The sequence below is a fragment of the Acomys russatus genome, chromosome X (genome assembly GCF_903995435.1).
Source record: "Acomys russatus chromosome X, mAcoRus1.1, whole genome shotgun sequence".
Classification (NCBI taxonomy): Eukaryota; Metazoa; Chordata; class Mammalia; order Rodentia; family Muridae; genus Acomys; species Acomys russatus.
Window position 1 is genome coordinate 92,615,687 of NC_067169.1, and position 26,102 is coordinate 92,641,788.

Genomic DNA, 26,102 nt, shown 5'->3' on the forward strand with positions numbered 1-26,102 from the left:
GGTAGGCTCATTTAATAAGTTCATAATACAATATAATTGATAAGAAAACTGAGCCTACAGGAGAGAGAGAGAGAGAGAGAGAGAGAGAGACAGAGAGAGACAGAGACAGAGACAGAGAGAGAGACATAGAGAGAGAGAGAATATGAGTGTATTGGGAAGGGGACATCAGAGACCACAGGAGGAAAAAAAGCAGCCCTGTGTCCCCAAGAAAAGCCAAGGAAATGGATCAAAGGAGGAGGAGAACAGGACCTTCTGGGAGGTCCCGTAGGGCTGTGACCCATCAGTACACCCCAGGTGTCAGGGACTCCAAAAAGTGCCAGATCCCCTCCCTTGGGCTTTTAGTCAGGTTCAGGAAGAGGGAGGTGTCCATGAGGCATATACTTTTTAAAAGTGAGAAGGATTGCATTGTACCATGTTGGTGGCTTTTACAGAGAGACGGTTCACAGCACAGAGGGAAAATTTGGTTCCATTTAAAATCTTCTTCACTTTGTCTTTGGCATGTGTATTTGTACATATATGTGTGTACCTGAACATGAAAACGAGGAGCAGACATAAGGTGTCTTCCTCATTTGCTCTTCACCATAGTTTGTTTAGACATGGTCTCTTGCAGAACCTGGTGCTTGCCCAGGGGTCCTGTCTGTGTGGTCACACTGCTGAGAATACAAGTACCTGCAGTCCTACTTGGCCCTTTACCCGGGTAAGAACCTACTCTGTGCAGAGCGGAAAGGCAGTACTTAACATCAAGGACTCAGGTTCAGCATTCTCCAGTGCAACAGGAAGGAAACAGGTGCTGTGAATCCAGAGGTACTGGCTGGGGGACACAAGGGAATTTACAGGGATTCAGCAGAGAACAAGGAAGGGCACAGTGGCCTCAACCACTTATAAGGTTGTACTTCAGGGTCCACAGAGGCGCCGTTTTAATGTCCTATCTCTGAAATACACCAAGGACTGTGGTCCAAGACAGGGAAACAGGACCTTCTGGGCAGTGTGGCCTAGCTGCTTCTCATCAGTACATCCCAGGTGTCTGTGACTCCAAGGAAGGACAGGCCCCTCCTTCTCCTGCAAGCACCTGAAGGCTCTGATCTCAGAAATCTGAGCAAAGGTGAGATGGTGATGTCTGCTGCAGTCAGCCCACAGGGTTGGCAAGTCTTTCTCATTAAGAGTATGAAGAATCCGAGGAGTTGAGGGTGGCTGAGAGTGCAAAGTGCTTCCTTTATAGCAGGAAACCCTGAGTTCATTACACTAAAAGAAAGGGATTATGGACAGTCATGTTTAATCTCAGCACTGGAGTGAAAAACAGAAGAGGATCAAAAGAGGTGCCTGGCCAGCCATTCTAGCCCAATCAGTGAGCAACAGGTTCGGTCACAGATCCTGTCTCAAAAAGTAGAGGGAATAACTGAGGACACCAGATTTTGACCTAATTATGTACAACTTCAGCACACACACACACACACAGAGAGAGAGAGAGAGAAAGAGAGAGAGAGAGAGACAGAGACAGAGAGAGACAGACAGACAGACAGACAGATAGACACACAGACAGACAGAAAACAGAGACAAAGACAGACAGAGAATGCAATACACTGTGTTCTTTGAAATCAGGCCATTTCTAGAGTCACATTTCCCTTCTCTGGCTTCAAAGACCAGCAATAAAACACACATCCTCTCCTTCAGTGTGAGTGAGTGAAGAACGAGCTAGTGGAGAAAACAGGGGAACCTGGGCCACATCCATAGCACCCTAGAGAGATGACAGAGAGGAAGACAAGGAAGTATGGGGGAGTCTGAGGCAAGGCGTCAGGAGGAACCTGGTGTGCTGTCTGGGTGCATAGGGTCCCTGTAGGGAGTGCAAGGCTGTGTGCCTAGCTAGCCAATACTCCATAGAGGGCTGCTGAGGTTCCATGGAGGCGTGCCCTCGGGATCTTGGTACTCGGGCTCGAGGATTGGTAGAGCCAATCTAGACATCTGCACTGTCATGCACAAGAATGAACATTGATTTCCAGGGCAGGGAGAAATGTCCACTACCCCCAGTAAGTGCCCATAGCATGCCCTACAGTCTACTGGATGTTCCTTTTTGTGGGGTGCTTCCTGTCTCCTGTCTTGGGGAGTTGCAGGGGTCATGGCAGAAAGAAGGGAGGTCCCTTCTAAGAAGTGGGACCAAGCGCAGGAGGGATGCTGGCAGTCTGAATCCTGGCTGCTGACCTCTTGCGGGCAGCCTTTAAGATGGTCTTGTGGAAGAGTTCCTCTTCACGGTAGTGCCCGGGTGGGCCACGCAGGTACTTCTCTTCTGCCTCCTTGTAGCTGAGCTCCTCCAGGGCAGCGATAGAGCAGATGATTGCTTCTGGAAGGAGAACCTCCATGGTAACGCACACTTTGTCTCCTCTTGCCAGCGAGAGCAGGGCCTCATCTGCTTCCTTGGCTAATTCTTGCAAATGGCTGGCCATGAGATGCAACTGGTCGTCATCCTCCAAGTAGGTCTCAATGCAGAAGACTTCCCTCTTTGATTTCCGGAAGTCGTCCAGCCACTTGGACTGTTTCTTCCCTTCAAGATGTCCAGCAAGTGCTGGTCGGCCCCCTTCCTCTTGATGATGAAGTCTACCAGCTTCTTGCTGGCTCTGTCCCATGCAGCCTCATGCGGTCAGGCAGGAGTTTCTTGTGGGGCCCCTTCCCAGCCAGGGCTGTCTCCTCCTCCTAATCTTCCAGTAAGCACAGCTCACCTAGGGGAAGTCCATGTGCAGGTCGCCCTCTTGGATGGCCCTCCTTAGCAGGTAACTGGCTCAGGTGGTGTAGTAGTCCATAAAGGAGCCCAGGGAGGAGCCACAGGCCAGGCTCTCTCTGTGTGGCAGGACACCATGACCCTGCCTGGAGTTCCCTGTGTTTTGGGATAGCCTGCAGCTGAGTTGCTATAACAATAATCTTCCCTGCCTTCTGCCTTATAAATACTGCTGCCTGACTAATAAAATTTGAGAGCTTGATCAATATTTCAGATTTACTCTCCCACTTTGTGTCTTGTGATTTGTCCTTCATGTGATTCTGTCCTCCCGAGCTTTAATTGAACCCCCTGCTGTTCAGGGCAAGTGGTTCCTAATGACTGGTGCTTGAGGAACAGAGCACTCACCTGTCCATCGCCCTTCTGGACAGGCCAGTCACCCTGGATCGCCACAGACTTCATGCTGGTGAGACAGATCGACTTGGATTGCCACGACTCCTCCAATCCTGAGACAGATTGATTAAGGTAAGGGACAGCAATACACATATGGGACAGTCACTCAGCAAACATAAATGTTTGTCAGGCTTGTCAACAAGTCAATGCTGCTGGCAAGGACCAAGTCCCAGAAGGGACCAGAGTCCGTGGAGACAGACCACGAACTTACTGGAAAGTGGATTTTACCGAGGTAAAACCCCCAGATGCGGGTTATCGATATTTATTAGTTTTTATAGATACTTTTTCAGGATGGATAAAAGCTTTCCTCACCTGGCGAAAAACAGCACAAACGGTGACCAAGGCCATCCTGAAAGGCATCTTTCCTCAGTTTGGACTTCCCAAGGTAATCGGGTCAGATATGGGGCCGGCCTTCGTCTCCCAGGTAAGTCAGGGACTGGCCAAGACCTTGGGGATTAATTAGAATTTGCATTGTGCTTACAGACCCCAGAGTTCAGGACAGGTAGAAGGAATGAATCGGACTCTAAAAGAGACCTTGACTAAATTGACCATTGAGACTGGCTTAAAAGATTAGAGACGCCTCCTACCCTTTGCTCTATTCAGAGTCAGAAACACTCCCTCACGCTTTAACCTGACCCCATATGAAATCCTGTATGGGGGACCACCCCCTTTGTCTACTATGCTTAATTCTTATCAACCTTCTGCTTCCAAAACTGACTTACAGGCCTGCCTTAAAGGACTCCAGGCGGTTCAAGCCCAGGTTTGGGCCCCACTGGCCGAACTTTACAAACCTGGCCACTCTTAGACAGCAGGACATCCCTTCCACGTTGGTGACTCTGTCTACATCCGTCGACACCGATCTCAAGGACTTGAACCTCGCTGGAAGGGGCCTTACACTGTCCTGCTCACCACACCCACCGCTCTCAAGGTCGACAGAATAGCCGCCTAGGTTCACGCCTCTCACGCCAAAGCTGCCCCAGCGACTCTTGACTCCACCCCAGAGACACCACGATGGCAGCTCCATCGCTCCCAAGATCCACTGGAGATAAGACTTACCCGATTACGGGATTGACTATAAGAATTCTGCTTCTCACCCTTGTACCCTGTTTTGGCTATGACTCTCCCTCAAATCCCCACCAGCCCAGAGCTGGGATATATAAGCTCTGGGAGAAAATAATAAAACTATTGGAGCTAACTCTTTGAATATGCTCCATCCATTCAGTAAACTGATGAATTTGTTGGAACTTGCTCTTTGGAGCTTGTCTTGCTTCATTCATCCTGTGTGTGTGTGTGTGTGTGTGTGTGTGTGTGTGTGTGTGTGATGTTTTCTCCTTCCTTTTCTCTAATCACTGATTACAATCCGCAGCAGTCCCCACTAGTTACAATCACTTCTGGCCTGGAAACTGGATGCTGGCTACTATCAGTAGCACCCTATAGTGGCTACTATCAGTGACAGCTCCCTTTGGTCACAGCCTGGAGAATCAAGCTTTTTACCCTCAGAGAAGTCTGCTGGGTGAGCAGCTAGCCGCCTATCTATCCCCATCTCAGTTTACCCTGTGGTGTCAAAGCTGGTCTTTGACAGTTTTGCAGAGTTTCTTGTGATGTCCTTGATTGCTCTGACTCTTTCAACCCTTCCCTCGTTGTGCTCCTGTATACAGGCCTTACTATTTCCACAAACTCTGCTGTCCAGAGGCAGCAATTCTGAGCTGCACCTAGGAGCTGTCAAACCTGTCTCTTAGCCTTTGGAGTTGGGATCTGAAGGATTTCAGCAACCCTAATCAGACGCAGCTTCCCTTTGCCTCCCCTCAGATGGTAGTAAAGAGAGGTAGCCTCTGATGTACCAAGCTGAGCTTTCTTAGTGGGCCTTCTGTAGTCCTAGCTCTGTAACTCTTGCAGCAGTCCCTCAGGGGCCCTTTTAGAATCTATTGAATTGTAGAGGCTAGGAGCAGGTAATCTACATGTTGGAAAAGTCTGGCCCCAGGAAACTTTGGGCAGAAGGGCAGGGGATCAGCAGGTAGGGATTTTAAATCCTTAGGGCAATCTGGTCCAGTTGCCCACTGTAATCTCTCTGTGGGTCTCTCCATTTTAAAACATGGATGCCTTCAGGTACCTCAGCCACTGGGAGGCTGAGGAATGCATCTTTCTTGTCCAAGACAGTGGACACCTGTTTCTCTGGAGGAATCAGCTTCTTGAGAATGTGAGGTCCCAGGTTTCTTCCCAGGCAGGGTGACTGGCAAGGAGGCAGCATCCCTGACTCTCCAAGCCAGGCAATATGGACTGCAATTTCCCTTTTTGTTTCCTAGGCCTTTGGGAATTGTTTAATCTGCACAGGGGAAGCTGAGCTGGTTAGTTGAAGAATTGTAGGAACTTGGTGTTGGGCCAGTCTTGGGGGGTTGGTTTCTGCCCATACACCTGAGAATCATCGTTGTCAATCTGAGAGATAGTCCAACTGTATCTGTTGATTGAGGAGAGGACTTTGAGCTAAGAGATCTTCTTCCTACAGAGGGTAAGACTTCCCTCTTCTGCTGGGTAGCTGGAAGTCTAACATTGTCTCCACACCGGAGAAGTGACAGTGGCTTTTGCTCATATAAAAGGCCTGTCCCAATCAGTTCTCTGTTGTTAAGTACCCTTTAAGCTACCTCCAGCACCTGGGACCTACTCATGCCTCTAATCATTTAAACTTTTATAATGTTTTCCTTATGTGTTGTGGTTACTTTTATGAAACTGTGTTTGTTTCTTATATTCTCTCTTATCTTGCTATCACACAACAAAATGAGACTCTCTTATATTTGTTTAATATTGAGCTTCACAACTCTATTCTTTACTCTCTCAACTAATTTGGTTTCCTCCAAGCTTATGTCCCAGTGATACTTGTGTTTTACAGTTTTTCCTTTTTCTGCTTCTTCCTGATGTCTCTTGAACCTCCCTCTCATGGCTCAATCCCCAGGCCAAATCTCTCCTTCCTCTTCTAATTCATCCTCTCCTATTGGCAGGAATTCCATCCTTATTGTCTCCCATGTTCAGTGATTGGCTGTAAGCTTCTTTGTTGGCATACAAGGGGACAATAATGGAGCAGAGTTTACACAACATTTGAGACAGAAGATTCTCAGGATAGGGTTGCAACCAGACATGGGAGATACAGATATCAGCATTTTAATTGTACAGAAACCTTATGCCAACACTAATATCTGGGGGTTAGGCGTGGGGACAATTGGGTGACAAAGGAACTCATTTAAGAGATGTCTTTAAATCTTCTAAAAAGGACTATGAAAATTTTGTTCAAAGTATAATTGGTCAGTGTTGGACCGAAAGGAAATTTACTTTTCTCCAGGCTGCGTTGTCTATCATTAATTGCCCCCATGCAGCCAAGGGGCAGTTTTTTCTACTTTTACTCAGAGAATGATGGGTTTTGAGTTTCTCAATTACATGGATCATCATTTGAAAAGTTGGAATAAATTATGGAAGAAGACAGGGTGAAACTTCTTTTCCTCTCAGGGACAACCCAGGGGAAACTTTTCCCCTTCTCTGTGGGTGCTTAGAATAAGCCAGAGAAATTGGCACCTTAAGGGACTACTTCCCCTCTCTGTGTGCATTTTCTTTAGACATAACAAAGTCCTGAAGGAGAGGCTCAGCCCTTTTCTTATTCCACACAGGGGCCTAGACCATGAGTGAGACTCAAGCAACCAAACAAGTTAGAGGCCTGGACTTAGGTAGAAATGGTTTTTAGTTTTGGTTTTGTTTTCTCTGAGGGACTTGACAGAGGCAAAAGGAATCAGGTCCAGTTATGAAGGGCAGTATAAGTGTAAAGCCAGTAGAAATGGCTTTGTCTCATATCAGAGAAAGCTGTTTGTCAATACAGGAAACAGAACTGACAGAAATACACAGAAAAACAGAGAGACACATACAGAAATGCAAGAGTAAAGACAACCAGGGGTGGCCACCACACATTCATATACCTAAGACAGACAGGAGGAATCTGGTGTGTTCTCACATGGATCCTAGTAACTGGGGCAGTAGCCTTATCATATCTTTCCTATGTGTCCAAACAGAGGTGCTTTAATCAGAATTCCCTCTAGGTGTGATAGACCAGGTGGCTTTCTAAGGCAGGGGGCCCTCTTACAATAATTGTGGTGGTTTGAATTAGAATGGCTCCCAAGGGATGCTATATTGGAATGCTTACTTATCAGTGACTGGAAGTACTTGAGAAGGATTAGGAGGTGTGACTTTGTTGGAGGAAGAATGTCCCTGGGGGTGCACTTTGAGCTTTCAAAGCCCAAGCTAGTCTCAGTGTCTCTTTCTTCCCACTGTCTTCAGGTCTGGACATAGAACTCTCAGAGTATCCTCCAGCACCATGTCTGCCTATATGTAGCCAATGTTCCCCATATTGACAATAGACTAAGCCTCCGAAACTGTATGAGAGGCCCATGTAAAATGTTCTCTTTTATAAGAGTTGCTATGATCATGGTGTCTATTCATAGCAATAGAGCATTGCCTAAGAAACCAGTTATTTAAGGATGGCCATGGACTACTAGGCATGGTGGAGTCAAGGAAAGCATTATGGCTTCTTTCAATCCTGTCTTCCCCACCTAGCTGATAATGTTGTATGAACGTTCAAATAGCTCTTAGAGAGACCTACATAGCAAAAAATTAAGGACAGAGTTCTAAACTCTGAACAATGTTTCTGTAAACCATTCTAAAGCAAATGATGTTTTGTAATACTATGTATCCAAGTGGTCCTATGCTTTCATTATTTAGTAATTATCTAGCCTGCCCTTCTCTTCTGTGGCTCCATCTGAAGTATGGATTCCTAATTAGATGTAATAACTTGATATTGCATTAAACCTTTTGCACACACTTTAAAACAATGGATTCTACCACTTGAAACTTGAAAGATATGGAAATTTGTCCCTTGTCCACTATCTACCACCCCACCCACTAGGACAGTCTGGGACTTCTTGGAGTCTGAACACAGAGTTTGAACCTGACAAGTGGAGTAACAACAATTATCCAAATATACTCAAGGAAGATGAGACTAGCCATACAGACCAAGAAACTCCACAAACATCCTAGCTCTAGATGTCCAGATCCCATTGCAAAACACAGACTGCAGGAGCAAGCCAAGACAATTCATGTTTTCAAGAAATTAGCAATTGCCACTATAATATTATCAGATGAAAACAACTTAGCTGATATATAAGAATTTCAAATTAGCACTTGTTAACAAGTGCAAGGAGCTAAAAAATGAAATGGAAAAATTACTGAATGAAGACCATGAAAAAACAAACACTTAAATAAGATAATGAAAAATTAAAGGCATGAAAAATTTAATGAAGGGATACAGACATAGAAAAAAAAAACCACCCTGAAATAAACTACAAAGCAGCATAAAAGGAAAAAAAAAAAACCAGAAAGTCTAATCATCAAAATGAATGAGGTGGAAAGGAGATTATATCAGGGTAGACAAAAAAAGAGTGATTATGAAATCAAAGAGAAAAGTTAACAACAACAACAACAACAAAAACAAAAAAAACACACACACACAGCAAGAAAAACAGGAACAAAACAAGAGGGAAATCTGGGATGCAATGAAAAGACCCTACCTCTGAATAATAGTTAAAAAGTAAAGGAGAAAAAAAGAAGCACAGCAAATATTTTCAGGAAAATCATAGAAGTTAAGTTCTCAAATCTAACCAAAGATATGACCTTCAGATTGCTTGAAAGCCTAAAGTCCACAGTTTCTTCTAACTCAAGGCAATTTCTTCACAGGAACCTTCAAAAATTTTTTTTTAAAAATACAAATTACATAATTCCAACATCCAAGGGCACAACATATATATTATCATTCCAAAAGGGAGGACTAGGGCCACTCTGCGGACATACTGGACTAAAGTAATCCCAAAACCGAGCAAGACAAGCTCCAGAGCCTGTAGCTCCATGCTTGAGATTAAATTGCTTAGATGGTGCCATCCTGTCAGCTTTTCTAACTGCTATACACTTTGTTCTCTCTTGGGATGAATCTCCTTCCTGTAGGTAGCTTCCCCTGGCAGAAATCTCACTGCTCTGGAATCAGCAACATCTCTGAGTCTCAAACATTGCAAATCTGCATAAGAGTGATGACTAATAACCAGTCAATATGAGGCTATCCTGAAATCTCCTCTGCCAATACAATTAGTTTGGAAACTTCTCAATTTAGCCTCCGGGAGATTCCAAGAAAAGAGGCAGGGAAAGCAAATAGATAAACAACAATGCAACAGAGCCAAGTGCTTAGCCAAAATTTCACAGGAATGGCCTTTTACTCAGTTGTTAATTTGACTGCCCTCTGAAACCTCTTGGGCTGAACCTCCATAGTCTATAATGCTCTCAGCAGCTTTTCCTTTCTTTCATGGGACTTAGGCAAGAAAGGCTATGGTAGGCAGGAAGGGATAGAATATGCCATGAGCAACAGTATTGTATACAATTGCATGAGAATGTGGAAAAGAAAAGTAAGGAGGAATAAGATCAGTATTGTAGGATAAAAAAGAGATATTAAATAAGTAGGGGCCACCATCTTTATTGAGAGTTAATATTCTAAGATGAGCAGGTATTCTTTTCTCCTTGAAATACCTACAAAAATATTATAGTGGTTTCTCTGCAGAGTGTTCAGAACACCTTTTTAAAACATCGTTTGTTATTCCTGCAATTTGCTGTTGGTGGTGGCGTTCAAGAAAAAGAATTGGATCTCTTTGCTCCTCAGTTTCGTCTTAAACAAAAATAACCTCTCCAGCACCCTACATTTTGTGACTGCAGGCACCTCGGCAAGTATCTTTCTCAAGAGAAAGCAGAGTGCTAAGGTAGACCCATGTTTTCCAATAGGTGAGACTCAACTTTTGTGGTTTATTTATGTATATTACTTTTTCTTCTTCTTCCTCTTCATCTTGTTGTTGTGGTTGTTGTTATTGTTATTATTATTATTATTATTATTATTATTATTATTATTATTATTATTATTATTACTATTATCATCATCATTTTAGTTGTTCAAGAGAGAATTCCTCTCTGTAGACTTGGCTGCTCTGGTCTCTCTTTGTAGACCCGGCTGGCCTTGAACCCACAGAGAACTGCATGCCTCTGCCTCTGGAATGCTGGGATTAAAGGCGTGCGCCACCATGCCCGGCTCTTTATTTATTTATTTTTCGTTTTTGTTTTTGTTTTTTGTTTGTTTGTTTGTTTTGTTTTGTCTTGTTTTTGAGACAAGAATTCCTCTGTGTAGCCAGAGGCAAAGGCAAGCATTGATCTCTGTGAGTTCGCACAGAGACCAGCCTGATCTAGAGAGCGAGTTCCAGGAGATCCTCGAGTTTGAATGAAACATTTCCGGTACTGTTTCCACTAATTGTGATGGCTGTCTGTCTGAGCCTGAGACCAGGCCTAGTAAAATCTGAGGCCAGGTGGTGGTTATGTCTCACTCAGAGATGGGTTTAATTTTTATGGGTGGCTTTCTTTTTTCTTAGTCTAAGAGGATTTAGGGAAGTAGACTGGCGCATACTCTGAGCCGACTTGCAATGCGGCGCATGATTGGCGCACACGGATGGCGTAAGAATCTGGTGACGAGTCAGGTGATGCCGAGGAGCCAATCAGATTTCTCCAGTGACTGGTTTAAACTGGAGGAGGCGGGACGGTTTCGAGGGCGGCTTCCTTCATTCTCGTGGCCTCGGCCGCCGCTGCCGCCATGGGGAAAGCCTCTCCGAAAATGAGTGGCTGCTGCTGCTGAACACATGAACCTTCTTACTTAGGTAAACTACGAGTAAGTTAAACCTGTTTGGGGCTAAATGACAAGGGCAGAGGGATTAATCTGTGACCTGGACGGATTCCCCAGTGGTTCTGAATCTGCTTGCCTTTGGTGCGTTTCTTCTGAGGTGGTGCTGTCTCTGGCGGCCGGCCTTTCTCCCGAGGTAGCGGTAGCTCAGGAGATTTACATCCCCGAGAAGGACTTGGTATTTCTACAGCTGTGCTGCGAGGATTTGGAGTTCTGCGTCAACCTGCCGCAACGTCTCTTACGGGCCAGCTCTTTAAAACAGTAAGGACCGAACTGTGTAGATTTGTCTTTCGCTTTCTACAGGATTTAATTAATTTAGCTTGGTTTTCACACCTGAAGAGCAAGTACATGCTCATGGACCTTGTTTTCATACTTGCCATAGAGGAACGTGATTTTGTTTAGTGTAATAGGCTCTCAGATGCTTTGGGATTTTCCCAGTCACGGTGGCCGTGCAACTTCTCACGGGTCTTTACGATGTCTCTAGTGATGTCATTACAGATGTGTATCTCACAACCTCTTTAGATTATAAACTAAACTTAGGCTCATGACACAGTTTTCCTGCCCCCATATTACCCTAGTATACACAACTTACAACTCTAAAACAGTTGCCAGAAACAGGGAGATGAATACTCCTAATAAGTAAACCACATATTTCATTTGTATTTGATGGGTTTGTTCACGTAATGTTGTCATTGTGGTCCACGATTCCATTTAGGATACCTCAGTGAATTTAGTCATCGTTTCTCCAAAGACAATTGCTCTATCATAACTGAACTTTACAAGCTGAACATATCTGAAGATTCCTGGTCAGGCACCAGTTAAAATTTCTTCAATTTCTGTCAATTTGCATTTGTCTCACTTAAGAATATTACATTAAATGCAAAATAATGGGATTTGTTATGACATTTACACACACACACATATATATATTTATTGCAATATATATATATATACACACACACACACATATACATATATTGGCTTTTTGAGTTTCTCTGTGTAACCTTGGCTGTCCTGGACTCACTTTGTACAGCAGGCTGGCCTCAAACTCACAGCAATCCTCCTGCCCCTGCCTGCCGTGTGCTGGGATTAAAAGCCTTTGCCAACACGCACAGCTTATAATATGTATGTATATATTTAATAAAAGTAAAATAATGACTGATTGTGTGAAGTAGAAGGATAATAGGAAAAGGAAAAGGGATGGAGGGAGAAAAGAACATTATCAGGTCAATATAAGTAGGGAACAATTGTGTGTATGTCTACATATATATTACATATATGTGTGTAAATACATCTTTAAATACTGCATATGAGAGAACCTATGTTACATTTGTCTTCCTGAAATTGCCAACATCAATGTGTAACTGTTCCTTTTCCCTACATCCTCCTCAGCATTTGTTGTTATTTGTTTTCTTCTTTATTTAAAAAGAAATTGGTTTTTGTTTTATTTTGTTTTGTTTATCGAGACAGGTTTTCTCTTTTAGTCCTGGCTGTCCTGGACTTGGCTTCGTAGACCTCGCTGGCATCGATTTCACAGAGATCTGCCTAACTTTGCCTCAGGGGTGCTGGGAATAAAGGCATCTCAAACCCAGCTATTTTCTTCCTTTCTTCCTTTCTTTTACCTTTCTTAATTTCTTTTTCCCCCCTCGAGACAGGGTCTCTCTGTGTAGCCTTGGCTGTCCTGGAATCTGTTTGTAGACCAGGCTGGCCTTGTACTCACAGAGTACTGGGAATACAGGCCTGTGCCACTGTGCCCAACTCTGTTTTCTTCTTTTTAAAAAATTATATATTATATTAAAATTGTGTGTGTTTGTGTATACACATGAACGCAATGCCCTTGGAGGGAAGAAAAGGATGTCAGATCTCCTAGAGCTAGAGTTAGCAGGAGTTGTGACCTACTTGATACGGGTGCTTGGCATCAAACTTGGGTCCTCTCGAAGGGCAGTGAGCCGTCTCTCCGGGCTGTCACTCTACTGTTGAATTAAACAGCTGTAGTAGAACATTTTTACTAAGCTCCAGAAAGAGGAAATAGAACATTGAAACAAAGTACAGCAGAGCAGAGGATGTTGGGTGAACAGCTGCCTGCATGCTGGCCTCACCTCTCAGACTAGGCCACATGCAAGGTAACTGTCTAGGGGGGCTCAGCCTTGCATGCTACCATTCTCTAGTTGCCTGGTCTTTGGAAATTTCATATCCATTAAGAGTCTTTCAAATTGCTGCTATAATGGCAGAAACATGATTAAATTATACCTCAAAATTAAATGAGAGATGCATTTAAGGGCTATAGTAAAATATCTGTCTCTAAGCGCTCAGTAAATATTATCTTCATCTTCCTTTACTACTAATCCTTCCTAGGAAAAGAACAAATGGCCTCAGGTTTGGAGGGGCGTAATATCTAACTGGGCCTGGCTGTTACTTGTTTTCTTGATTTCTCTCTTTCTGACTGGGGACCGTATACTTTCAGAATGCTTTTGATGAACATTTATCTAATGACTATGATGTTTAACATCATAAAATCCATTTATTGGCCATTTGTATTCCTTTGAGAACTGTTCAGTGCATTTGGCATGTGTTAGTTGGTGGTTCCTTTATTTGGTGATTAAATGCTGACTTCGTTATAGATTGTAGATATTAATCATGTCAGCTAGTGGGAAAGCATTGTGGCCATGCTGATGTTTGTCTCTTCACTCTTATTTTCTTTGCTTGGCAGAAGCTTGTTTACTTCATATAATCCTTTTACTCAGTTCTTGTTGTTTCCTAAGCTGTTTCCAGGGTCCCTTTTTAGAAAGGTTTTGATATGCCTATTACTTAAAGCATTTTCAGCCTGTTTTTGTGAGAGATGTTTCTGTATGTACCATCACACATTAGGAACTTTGATCTATGTTGATTTAGATTTGGTGACAAGTGAGGGACACGGGCTTAAAACCTCAGCCCTCAGGGAAGCAGAGGCAGGCATATCGCTGAGAGTTCAAGGCCAGCCTGGTCTACAAAGGGCATCCAGGACAGACAGGGAGGGCTGTGTTATACAGAGAAACCCTGTCCCAAAAAACAATAAAATGATTTTAAAAGTGTAAGTGTCCCTGGCTATATGTCTGACCCATCTATTCCAATCTGGGGGGTCTACTTATGTTTCTTTTTCCTATAGTAGCATTCATTTTTGTTTCTGTGGCTCCATAGTGTCATCTGAGAACAGGTATTGTGCTTCCTCCAGCATTGCTTTGCTACAGCTTTTTCCTTGGCTAACTGTGTTCTTTTGTTCTTGTCTCTGTATTTTGGAACATGCTTTTAGTTTGTGCTAAATATACTTGGTGTTTTGCAAGGCGTTTCGTTGTACCTGTGTGTAACTTTCAGTTACATGGTCATTTGCCTCATCTGTGTGAATGGGAAGCCTTTCTCTCTTCTAGTGTCTCTTTCCATTTCTTCAGGGTTTCAAAGTTTCATTTGCTCACGTATTTCACTCCCTCAGGTAGACTCCTAGGTGTTTTAAAAGATGAAACCACTTTACCTGCAATTGCGTTTCTGATTCCTTTCCTAGTATCATGTATTTTTGGTGAGTGTGAACTGCACAGTTTTTTATGTTGCTGTGAATCCTGCTTCATTAGTGAAAGTGTTAGGTACATCTTAGTGCCTGTGTTTGAGTGTGTTTACTCTTTTAACCCCTTGAGCTTTTCACTTGCTCAGAGAGAGATTATTTAAGCCCATCCTTTCTTGTTTGTATCTCATTTTCTTCCTTCTTTTGTATCATTGTTGTAGGCAAAGCCTTCCAGCAGCATATTGAAAAGGGTTTTAGAGAGCAGGCGCCATTGTCTTATTCCTTGACTTTAGATAAGGCGGTCTCTGGTTTTCACAGTTTGGACCAATGTCAGCTACATGTTGGCCATGTAGAAGCGTTTCATGTCGAGCAGTGTGCTCTTAGAACCTCCAGAGCTTTTGTCATGAGCAGATCTGTAGCTTTTCCCAAGGCCTTTTCTGTGTGTCCTTCCGTTTTTAGGATGTGTCCTTTTTAAGCCAGCACTCTTTTCTGTCTCTTTTTAAGATCATCCCATGCTCTCTGCTCTAATCCTATGTTCTGAGATGTGTTACCTTTAGTGATTTGTGTAGCTCGAACCACCCGCTGTCCCTGATAAGAAACCACCTTGATGATGCTTTGCTGGGGGTGGTGAGCATGCTGCAGGACCTGAGTTAGGTCTTCCCAGAGTTTCACCTTGGTTATTTATTTCTTTTATGATCCTGATGTTTAAGTGGAGAATTTCCTAGAATCTCTCTTCCAGCCCTAATATTCTTCCGGTTAACTGATACAGTTTGCAGGTGAACCTTTCTACTCTGCTTTTTGCTTGTTCGTTATTTAGTTCTAATGTTTCTATTTTTTTGTTTTCAAACTCACAATTTCCTGCTGACCCTTTCATGCATGTTTCTGGTTTGCATCTCCAGGTCCTTTGTTGAATTCCTTCACCTGCTCCTTTGTGTCTTCTCTGAAACCCCCGAGAGTCCTATTTCATGTGGCGTTTGAATTCCCAGTGGAGCCCTCCAACCACTTCATTGTCTTTAGTTTACACATTTGAGAGGTTATGACCGTTTCCCGTGCTTTTCATATGACCTATGCATCTGTGCTGTGATGTCTCCATCACCTGCTCTTGATATCTCTTCACGGTTTATTTGGAGATGTTAGTGAGCAGCCTCTTCCAGTGGGGTAAATCTTCAGTACTGTTTAGAGAGGACCAAAAATAAGCACTGGATATCCATTATAGACCATATCTGTAAAGAGACACAAAGGTGCTTACATCCAACTACCACATCACAAATGAGCAAAGAACAGGAATCACAGATATACTGTGCAGTGAACCATAGAGTTAAAACTGAATGTGGACCAAAGTGGAAATAGTAAACTGACCAAATGAACTGGGTGGGTGGGAGGAACCCAGGGACATGCAATGCCTAATAAAAGAAAGGAAAGTGGAGAAGGGAAAAATAGAAACATGTTAGGAAGTGGAGGGGAAAGGACAAGGATAGAAGCACACTAGTAAGAACAAATATATGAACAAACTAGGTAAATGTAACCTAAGGAATAAATGCTAGACGGTTTAAAGATAGAAAACCCTGCTGGAGGAAAAAAAAAAAAAGAGGAAACACAATGGGGTAAACAGTTTGTATTTAATGTCTAAGTATTGGAGATGCTTCTTTCTAGGCCCACTGTTGGAGTGTGAGAATTGAGAATTGACTTTGGACTTTCTCATCTTTATTAACTTATAGGTTGGTGCTGATCCCTGATGAGTCAAAGGTCAGTAGTCTAACGGCTTCCCTCTCTCTCTCTCTCTCTCTCTCTCTCTCTCTCTCTCTGTGTGTGTGTGTGTGTGTGTGTTTCCCACTAAGCCCCACTATGTATTCAAAGCTTTTTTTTTACCTGTAGGGGGGCGGTTCTTCGTCTCTCCAGAGACTCGCCCATTTGTTAATTATGAGGTTGCAGCTGCCCATGCATGGGGATGAGTATTTCACATGTGTTTTAAGATTTGACAAGGAAATCACCCTGAGATTTGTGTTAGGGGGTGGATCTCAGTGCCTTGTTATCCCATCCACAAAGAGATCAGGCTACTGAAACGTTTAAGGCTTATCTTTTTTTTAACCTACTACTGTTTTGCTTGTGTCTATAATTTTGTTTTTAAGTTGTTGCATTTGTGTTTGTTACAGGCGTTTATTTGCAGGAGGGTACATGTCAAAATCTCTATGGACGTCTGAGCACAATTTTTCACGGTAAGTTTTTTGATTTGGTATTAAAGGTAATAGTTAAGAATATTCTCATTCTGTGTTTCTTTTGCTTTATCAGACTCTTAATTTCCCCCTTTGCTTTTTCCCCTGTAAATACCGTATTTCTTTGAAGGATCCTCATGGCCTGTTTGTCTTTACACTTTCTCAGAAACTGCGTTTCCGATACAGAAGTTTCATTGGTTTATTTTTGAAAATAGTTTCATTGATTATTTGAAACTATCGCATAGTGTAGTTCAAACATATTCCCACCTTCAACTCAATCTTCTCTACACTTTCCAACCCTCCCATCCCTTGACAGCCAAGGGATTTTTCTTCTCCCTTTCACATGGGTCCCTTCATTTTTAACATATATTAGTTACTTATCTTAATGGAATTCTTATGTATTTCCATACCTTCCTCTACCCTACACTAACATGTCCTGTAATTCTTTTCCCACCTTGACACTGTATGTGGCACCCTCACTAGATGCTTAGAAGTTCTATTTTCAGGCAGACTGTTACCACGTATGAGAGAGAGTGTAAGGATTTTATCAGACGTCTTTAGGAGGGGTGTTTCATTAAACTGTAGTTCTCCCTTTACATTTAGGATACATTATTTTTATATTAGGATTATATTGTGACTACTCTTTCTGGGTATAGGCTCAGGTCAGTTAAAAGCCCCTAACCATATGGTTTTATTCATAACTCTTGCAATTTTGGTGTATCTCTATATTCCACAAGGGGGTTGCCAGTATCACAAATCATGGACTAGAATGACATTGTTTTTCCTCTTTAATCACAGTTAATTTGATGTCTTAGTATTTTCTAAAGATAATGATGATGCTATCCATTTTGTATATACTTACCCTTTCCTTTTTCATGGCTTGTATACTATTGAGATGAAGTATCATTTCTATAAGTGATCAAAATTGTGTTCTACCAACAGTGTTCATTTCTATGGGCATTTCATCACTTCCACAGGTTTATGTGTGTGTGTGTGTGTGTATTTGTAAAGGAGTTGTTATATGTATATTCATATACAAATAGGCCATAATATACTCACAGGCATATGTCTATTGCCTACAAGTAGAGGTCTCTAGAAGTGGCTGTTTTACTACAAAAAGTTATCATGTTGTTAATAATGGTTGCAAAGAAGAAACTGTGGATATTGTCAAATTTTCTCAATGATTCTCACTCTGATGCAGATTCATTAAGATGGACTTCAAGGAACCACCCACACTGTTGGATATTGCTGTACAATGTCTTTTGAACCATGAGCCTTTAGCAATTCAAGCTCTCCAGGAGATCCCAGGGGAGCTTTTTGTTCCATTGTTCACTGCTGCCTTCAAGGGTAGACATGAGAAGATACTTTCAGCAATGGTGAAGAGTTGGCCGTTTTTCTGCCTCCATGTTGGACCATTACGCATGCAGGAAGCCCAGCACCAACTGTGGAAGGTCATGGTTGAGAGTCTTCAGCTTTTTCCTGTTGAGAACCCAGCTTTTAGGTAAGATTCTGTATAACGGAGGTGTAGTAAGATACAGGAGGTTATGCCATTGTCTGCTATTCTCTCAGAGGTAGTGTAGGCTAGTAGTGAAAGAGAAGATGAGACTGTTAGTCTAAACCCTGAGTTGACTTTGAAACAAGTGTCTTACAATGTTGAATATGGAATGTAAGGGATCGAGAACACTATTGATGGATTTGAATTGTGGTATTACTATTTACATTGAAGAAAGACTTGATTGTTAAGTCTGCTGAAGATTGGTGGAGAATTAAAGGAAACAGTCACGAGTGCTGTTTACTTTTCACGGGAAAGACTGTTGGCAGTAAGTCAGTATAAGAAATGTAAACCAAGAATAAAGTGATTTTTCTGAGTGCACAGTAATCCATGAACTTGAGGAGATCCCAAGATAACTTTGTTCTGTTGTTCAATGCTGCCTCAGTGGATGGGCTTAAGATGCACTGACAGCAGTGGTAAAGTTTGACCCTTTTTCTCACGCTGCATTACTGCATTAGGCATGCAAGAAACACAGTAAATTGAAAGCCGTGGCTGACGGTCTTCAGACATTACTACCATGAATTCAGCCCTTCTGTAAGAATGTGTTAAAACATACATGGTAAGATAGCTAACGTTATACTGGAGCCTGTGGCAAGAGAACACCAGCTAGCTATAGTATTCTATCTTCCACAGTTTGTTATGGTAGATGTTGAAAATTGGATGTAAGTTGTTTGGTCTGTCAGGTGAGGTTATCTTAAAAACTCTGAAGCCTTACAGAGGATATTTCTTTGGTAATAGAGGTGCATGAGGCTGCTATTGATAGATATACATAAAATGGAGGCACGAGCAGCAAGACGTGTGAGAATTAATTGATATAGAAAATAGTGAAGGATAGTAAAGGATATAGTATTTACATAGGAAAGTCTTCCTTAAAGCTGGTATATGGAACGACAAAAAAAAAGGAATCATTTTGTCACTACGTTAGTATTGATTTCGCTTGTTTATGTTAATATTTGCTGTCTCTCAACTGTTCTATGTTTTTTTTAACCTACAGGAGCCCTAAACTGAGGATCCTAGATTTAACTCAGCATCCTGGCTGCAAGACCAAATGCCCTAAGATCACTACTACATGCACACCCTGTTTGCATTCTTGCACTAACTCTGAGCGCTCTCTCATGAAAGTCGAAAGCCAATGTAGTAGTTCAAGCTCCGAATCTGAGGGTCAGTCCCCCAAGACAACTATGGAATTACTAGTGAGCCTTTCCCTTGATAGTGCCTTTAGGGAAAATGAATTTTTTGCTTTGCTTCTGAGTAAGGTTGAGCAGAGCTTGGGATCTTTGCACCTGTGCGTCCGTGATTTAGGCATTAAGAATTTGAGTGAGTGCAAAAGTGCCTTAAGCCACCTTGATCTGAAATGTGTTACTTACCTGGACGTTGTTGAGGCTTCTCTCACTAAAGTCGTCTCCCTTCTGAAGCAGGCTATAAACTTAGATAGTCTTAGCCTGTCTAAGATCACCTGTAGATCTTTCCATGGAAGAGCCTTTAGAAATTTCCTTTCTCAACTGAGTAGTATGGACCACCTCAAGGAGCTCAGCCTGTCCTCCTTCTGCCTCACCGATCATCTTGAACATGTCCTGAGGTAAGAGCTTGGGATCGGTACTGGGTTTCAGTTAGTAGCCTGTTTTTAAGATGAGAAAAAGAATTCATCTTTCACCTTCCATGTCAGAATGGGCAATGCTGTAGGTAAAAACAGCCAAGAAAGGGGACCTTTTTCTAATTGAAGTGAAAAACAGAGTTGCAAAAATCTGGTCGTCTAAATGCATGCAGGCAGTGTGCTCAGTGAAGGTGAAAAGAGCAGTGCAGTACTTCTCTAGCCATCAGGAGATGAAGAGGAGGAATTGAGAGAAAGTTTATGTTACAGCACAGGCGACCATACTTATAGCCATGTATACACATAGACTATGGGCCAGACCATTTCCCTAATGTGCTATCTCCAAGGTTCAGGCTGGGAATGTGGAAGCTGTCATTCATGGACAGGCCACAGGGAGCTTCCGTTTGCTTGCACCCTCTGCCCTATCTCTTCTCAAGCAGTTGAACTAGTCCGACCTTTAATTATATTCTAGTTATTAAGTACATAATATATTTCACTGAGATTTCAGCACACCTCTGTAGCAATATCTTGTACATATTATAAGGTTAAAATAGCATTTGTTAAAGTGATAAAGTATCTTTCACAGATGCACAAGTCTACTAAGTATGTGAAAGCCCACAGCATTAGCTGCTAATGCAAAATATGTGCAAAATAGTTTACTCTAGATTCCTGAGTATAATTCCACTCATCTAGTCCTCACTTTCAAGAAATACTTGTGTGTTTCCTCTCTGCAGAGTAGTACCAGCAGATTTGGATTTTTTACACCTGCCATTTTGTGGACTTAATTACAATGACTTCAACTTTCTGTCTCAGTGCCCTCAAGTCAATCATTTAAAGTTGTTGGATATCAGCAACAATTCAATGTACTGGGAAGATTGTGAACCCTTTTATTGTCTCCTGGAGAATCTCTGTGGTTCCTTGCAGCATCTGGCAATTGACCACTGCCTCTTAACAGATGCTACACTCTCTATGCTGGCCCCAGCCCTGAGCCGCTGTTCCCAACTCCGTTTGTTCAGCTTTTTTTCTAATCCCATTACTATGCCTATGCTCAGGAGAATTTTTGAGTACTTAATGCCCATGACGCAGCTGAAATATGTGATTTATCCTATCCCCGTGCATTGCTATGGGAGATGGCACGTTCGGAGCAGTTTGGATCGACAGAAACTTGCTGATGTGAATGCGCAGTTGAAGATCATGCTGCACGAGGCAGAAAGGGACGACATGTGTTGGATCACTTACACTGGTTAAATTGCGGACTCCAACACAGCTTCAACTTGATATGTTCCCCTAAGTGCTGAATAGGTTCTTTGTTGTTGTTGATGATCCCATAGAGTTAATACAAGTGGTCCTTGTGTTGTAGGGAAATACAGTTAAAAAGTATAGCTGTGTTCCCAATAGTGAATAACCTGGAAGAAAATGGAGGAGTTTGAGAGGACCCGTGTGTCTCTTGACTATTGTTCTTGACAGTATTTCGTCTTACCTACTAAAATTTGACCTAGAGAATTCGGAAAGACTACATGACGAAATGTCACAGCTCCATCTTCAATGAGATTTATGTCTGGATACTTAACACCAGTCGCGACAATATAACTTGTCCTACGTGTGGCTTAGGAGGGCAGGTGGTGATTGAAGCCAAACATGTTTATCCCTAAAGTTGTATTAAACTTGTAAACTTAAAACTATGTTTAGCTGTTTATAGAAAACTATTCGAATTTAACATTGAGAAAAAAATGTACAGGCACTATCCATTGCGTGTCTTCATATTTATTTCCTACTCATTTACCAAGGATCCGTTTGGCTGCCTGACAATAAAGACAAGGAAGGCAGGCTCCTGACACGAGCCACTCAGAGAGAGGCTGAACGTTTCTGTGCCTTATCTGCCATTCCTGCATAGTAGAAAGTCGTCTTTCACTCTTGGAGTGTAAGTTGTATCTTTCTTGATCTTCTTCCCTATTCTGTTCAGTGCCTAGTGGACTCTATGATACTGGATCTTTTCTCGCAGAATTCATGCATTCATTGTTACCATCTTGGAAGCTTTCTCTCACATCTGTTTCTTGTCTGCCCCCTGTCACTGTACAAAATACCTGGCAGAAGGGCAAGGGATCAGCAGGTAGTGATTTCAAATCCTTAGGGCAATCTGGTCCAGTTCCACTGTAATCTCCCCGTGGGTCTCTCCATTTTAAAACATAGATGCCTTGAGGCACCTTTGTCAGTGAAAGGATGAAGAATGCATCTTTCTGGTCCAAGACAGTGGACACCTGTTTCTCTGGAGGAATCAGCTTCTTGAGAATGTGAGGTCCCAGGTTTCTTCCCAGGCAGGGTGACCGGTAAGGAGGCAGCATCCCTGACTCTCCAAGCCAGGCAATATGGACTGCAATTTCCCTTTTTGTTTCCTAGGCCTTTGGATATTGTTTAATCTGCACAGGGGAAGCTGAGCCAGCTAGTTGAAGAATTGTAGGAACCTGGTGTTGGGCCAGTCTTGAGGGGCTGGTTTCTGCTCATACACCTGAGAATCATTGTTGTCAATCTGAGAGATAGTCCAACTGTATCTGTTGATTGAAGAAAGGAGTTGGGGCTGGGAGATCTTCTTCCCCCCAGAGGGTAAGACTTCCCACTTCTGCTGGGTAGCTGGAAGTCTAATGTTGCCTCCACACCGGAGAAGTGACAGTGGCTTTTGCTCATATAAAAGGTCTGTCCCAATCAGTTCTCTGTTGTTAAGAACCCTTTAAGCTACCTCCAGCACCTGGGACCTACTCATGCCTCTAATCATTTAAAATTTTATAATATTTTCCTTATGTGTTGTGGTTACTTTTATGAAACTGTGTTTGATTCTTAGTTTCTCTCTTATCCTGGCTATCACACTAAAAATTGAGACTCTCTTATATCTGTTTAATAATGAGCTTCACAACTCTATTCTTTACTCTGTCAAGTACTTTGGTTTCTTCCAAGCTTACGTCCCAGTGATACTTGTGTTTTACAGTTTTTCCTTTTTCTGCTTCTTCCTGATGTCTCTTGGACCTCTCTCTCATGGCTCAATCCCCAGGCCAAATCTCTCCTTCCTCTTCTAATTCATCCTCCCCTATTGGCAGGAATTCCATCCTTATTGTCTCCCATGTTCAGTGATTGGCTGTAAGCTTCTTTGTTGGCATACAAGGGGACAATAATGGAGCAGAGTTTACACAACATTTGAGACAGAAGATTCTCAGGATAGGGTTGCAACCAGACATGGGAGATATAGAAATCAGCATTTGACTTGTATAGTAACCTTATGCCAACACTAATATCTGGGGGTTTAGGCGTGGGTATAAATGGGTGACAAAGGAACTCATTTAGCAGATGTCCAGCAGTGCTTACATCCCTTAGAATCAAGAAATAAGAGAAGGCTGGGCCTTGTGCTGCTGCCTTTAATCCCAGCACTGAGGAGGCAGATGCAGGGCAGTCTCTGTGAATGTGAGGTCATGCTGGTCTACATAATGGGCTCCAGGACAGCCAGCACTACCTAGAGCGGCCCAGTTTCAAAAAGTTAAAGAAACAGCAGTATCTCACACTGGACATCCACACATGGAAGAAGTCAATCGGCCACAGAGATGGGTACACATCCATATTCACTGCTGTACTATTCAAAAGAGCTCAAAATGGAACACAGCTGCCCAAGATGTGAATATACCTAGGAAACATGATCTTCGTTTGCATGAAGAAATGAAAGAATGAGATCATTATGCTAAGCAAAATAAGCCATACTCAAAAAACCCAATACAACATTTTTCCAATATATGGAATTTGTGTGTGTGTGTGTGTGTGTGTGTGTGTGTGTGTGTGTGTGTGTGTGTGTGTTTCATGGAATTCAGAGGTGGGCCGTGGAAGGAGATGAAGAGACTCAAGAGAGATAGGATGGGGGGTGGAAATTGAAGGAAATGGAACACAAGGAGTGGAAAGTCAGGAGGAAAACCTTTTGAGTGGGAGGAAGGTGACTAGCAGGAGGAGGGCAGGAGAGATAAGGCAGTGGAAATGGAAAGAAATGAAGACAAACAAAGAAAACCACACAACATGAAAAAGCCAGAACAAAACACATAATTTTGCATTCTAAACTATGACATTAATTTGAAAAGTATACGCTTTCCAAAGAGCATATCTGAAATCCAAGTATCCCCATTTCAAGTACGTGCTCAATTGTCACATGCACTTAGACGACAGTATAGCTCAGAAGGCTTGCCTCCATCACCCTCTATCCAAAAATTGCTTTAGGCATAACATTTTAATTTGCTTTGGGTTACATAAAGTAATTTAAAACAAGTTCACAAAATTTTAGTCAAGATTATGTAAACAAACATAACAGTATTTTCGTCTATTTCTAACATCACCAAACATTTTGAGATGTACCTGCCATTGCAAGCTACCTCTGTGTTATGAAAAACAGAGTACACCAGTGTGAATATTTCTGCGGCCTTCTGAAGACTGAAAATCCTCCAAACAGTGAAGAAAAACCAGGCTTTCTTCTTCGTCCTCCTCCTTCCCCTGACATCTCCTAACTGCAGAATCAGATGAAAGAAGAGTGAATCTCTAAAGATGAACCAGCCGCAGCATGCTAGACAGAAGGAGACAGCTCCATAGATCTTGTGTACCTGTGTGCTGAATTAACCACTAGCGGCACCTTTTCCTCTTAGCTGCTGTGCTGCAATGTCAGCCTGCTTAGCCAACTGGTAGTTTCAACCATGTGATGCAGATAACTGTCTCTCCATTCCTAACACCAGGAACGCCTGTGAACCTGTGTTGGTGGCAGTGCCTTTTGAATTGAAGTAAATCTCCAAATTTTGAGATATAGATTATTAGACCCCAAAACTCCTCGTAGCCAGGAAGGTGGTCACTGCTAGTGAGAAGTCACTTCCGGATGAGTACTACCCGTTGGAATGTGTGTGTGCTTACAAGAGCCTGGTCACTCCATGTTCCATGCTGAGGCCCACCTGGCATTCATGCATGTTTGTCCTGGGACACGGTGTTGTTTGTGTGTCACCAGGAACCATCCCAGCCCTGTTATGGCTTGCAAAGGACATAAAAAATGCACAGGCCTCCCCTCCCCCTTTCAGACATGTAGACATAGAACCTCTGGAGTGCCCAAAGACCTCACAGTGGGCCCTGTCGATGGTCCCAACCATTTCCCCAAGCAACACTGGCTGACTTGTCCCCCTCCTTCTCCTCTCTGAGTCCCTCAGATAATCTTCCTAGGCAGTGTGCCTGAGGCCAAGGGCACTCAGTGTGTGTCATTCAGGCACCAGATGTCACCTCAGGAAAGTAGACAGGGTCCAGTCACCTCAGGAAAGTATCCTGGGTCCTGTTACCTAAGGAAAGTATCCTGAGTCCTTCTACCTGGTCACTCACATGGAGGAACACACCTAACCAAGTTTACCCAGAATCCTGCTTTCCCTCTGGAGGGTGGTCAGGGCTAGTCAGTCCTCACTTTGGAAAGTATCCAGCCTCTGTGGAACAGCACATGCATATGTGCTTGCCCATCCACTCAATTCTTTTCTTTGGTGAGGTCCATCTGCAATCATGTGTGCCTGAACAGGAAATTGTACTCTCCAGGCCTGAAAGGACCCCAAACATGCACAGACGTGTTTTGTGTAGGCCCAACTGTGGAAGTGTGGACCTCGATGAATGTCTCTGTGCACAAGGACTTCAGCAAGGGTGCTGTGGCAGAGCCCTAGCCCTTCTGCCTACACACAGGCCTTCCTGCCCTCTCTGCTCACTCCCTGCATTGTATCAAAGCTTTTCCACAGCACTCTTGCTGTCCTCCTCTACTCTCTGGTGGAATTCAGGCTCCTGACCTTGGCCTCAAAGACTGTCCTGGGTCCCAATACCTAGACACTCACTTACAGGGACATACATAGCTCACCATAATCCCAGAGACTCTCTTTCCCCTTGGGGGCGTGACTCTGAGGGAGCTTCCCAGGCATCCCTCACTTCTGCAAAGCATTCTACCTTAGGATAAAACATGTCTGCTCTCTGTGGAATTGGACAGTGCTGCTCCAAATAGTGAACCCCCTCCGTCCCTGCCCCTGTCCCCACTGCCATGCCCTCCATACTCAAGCCTTGCTTTCTTGACCCCTCCCTCTACCCCCTCATAAGGAAGAATGCTTGACTTGGAGCTATCACTTGTGCTTCCATAAACCGGGGACTCACCTAGGACCTGCAGAAAGTGTCTGAAGGCCTCTGCTCCCTGTGTTCAATGCCCTCACAGGTGCAAGTATGGGCCCCTGCAGAGTGTGGG

General features: G+C 43.1%; 1 protein-coding gene and 1 pseudogene across 1 annotated transcript; one reads left to right on the plus strand and one right to left on the minus strand.

Moving 5' to 3' along the window:
- Positions 1-2,138: 2,138 nt before the first annotated feature.
- Positions 2,139-26,102, minus strand: part of LOC127185400 (PWWP domain-containing DNA repair factor 3A-like) — a 138,275-nt pseudogene continuing 114,311 nt past the window's right edge.
- Positions 17,906-21,085, plus strand: LOC127184626 (melanoma antigen preferentially expressed in tumors-like). Its single transcript, XM_051140960.1, has 3 exons — positions 17,906-18,195; positions 19,241-19,825; positions 20,572-21,085. Exons 1-3 carry the CDS (start codon positions 17,906-17,908, stop codon positions 21,083-21,085), a joined length of 1,389 nt encoding a protein of 462 aa, XP_050996917.1.

Coding starts and splice junctions, on each gene's coding strand:
- LOC127184626 (XM_051140960.1), top strand. CDS start 17,906: ATGGACTTCAAGGAACCACCCACACTGTTGGATATTGCTGTACAATGT. Junction 18,196..19,240: donor GTTGAGAACCCAGCTTTTAG/GTAAGATTCTGT, acceptor TTTAACCTACAG/GAGCCCTAAACTGAGGATCC. Junction 19,826..20,571: donor CATCTTGAACATGTCCTGAG/GTAAGAGCTTGG, acceptor TCCTCTCTGCAG/AGTAGTACCAGCAGATTTGG.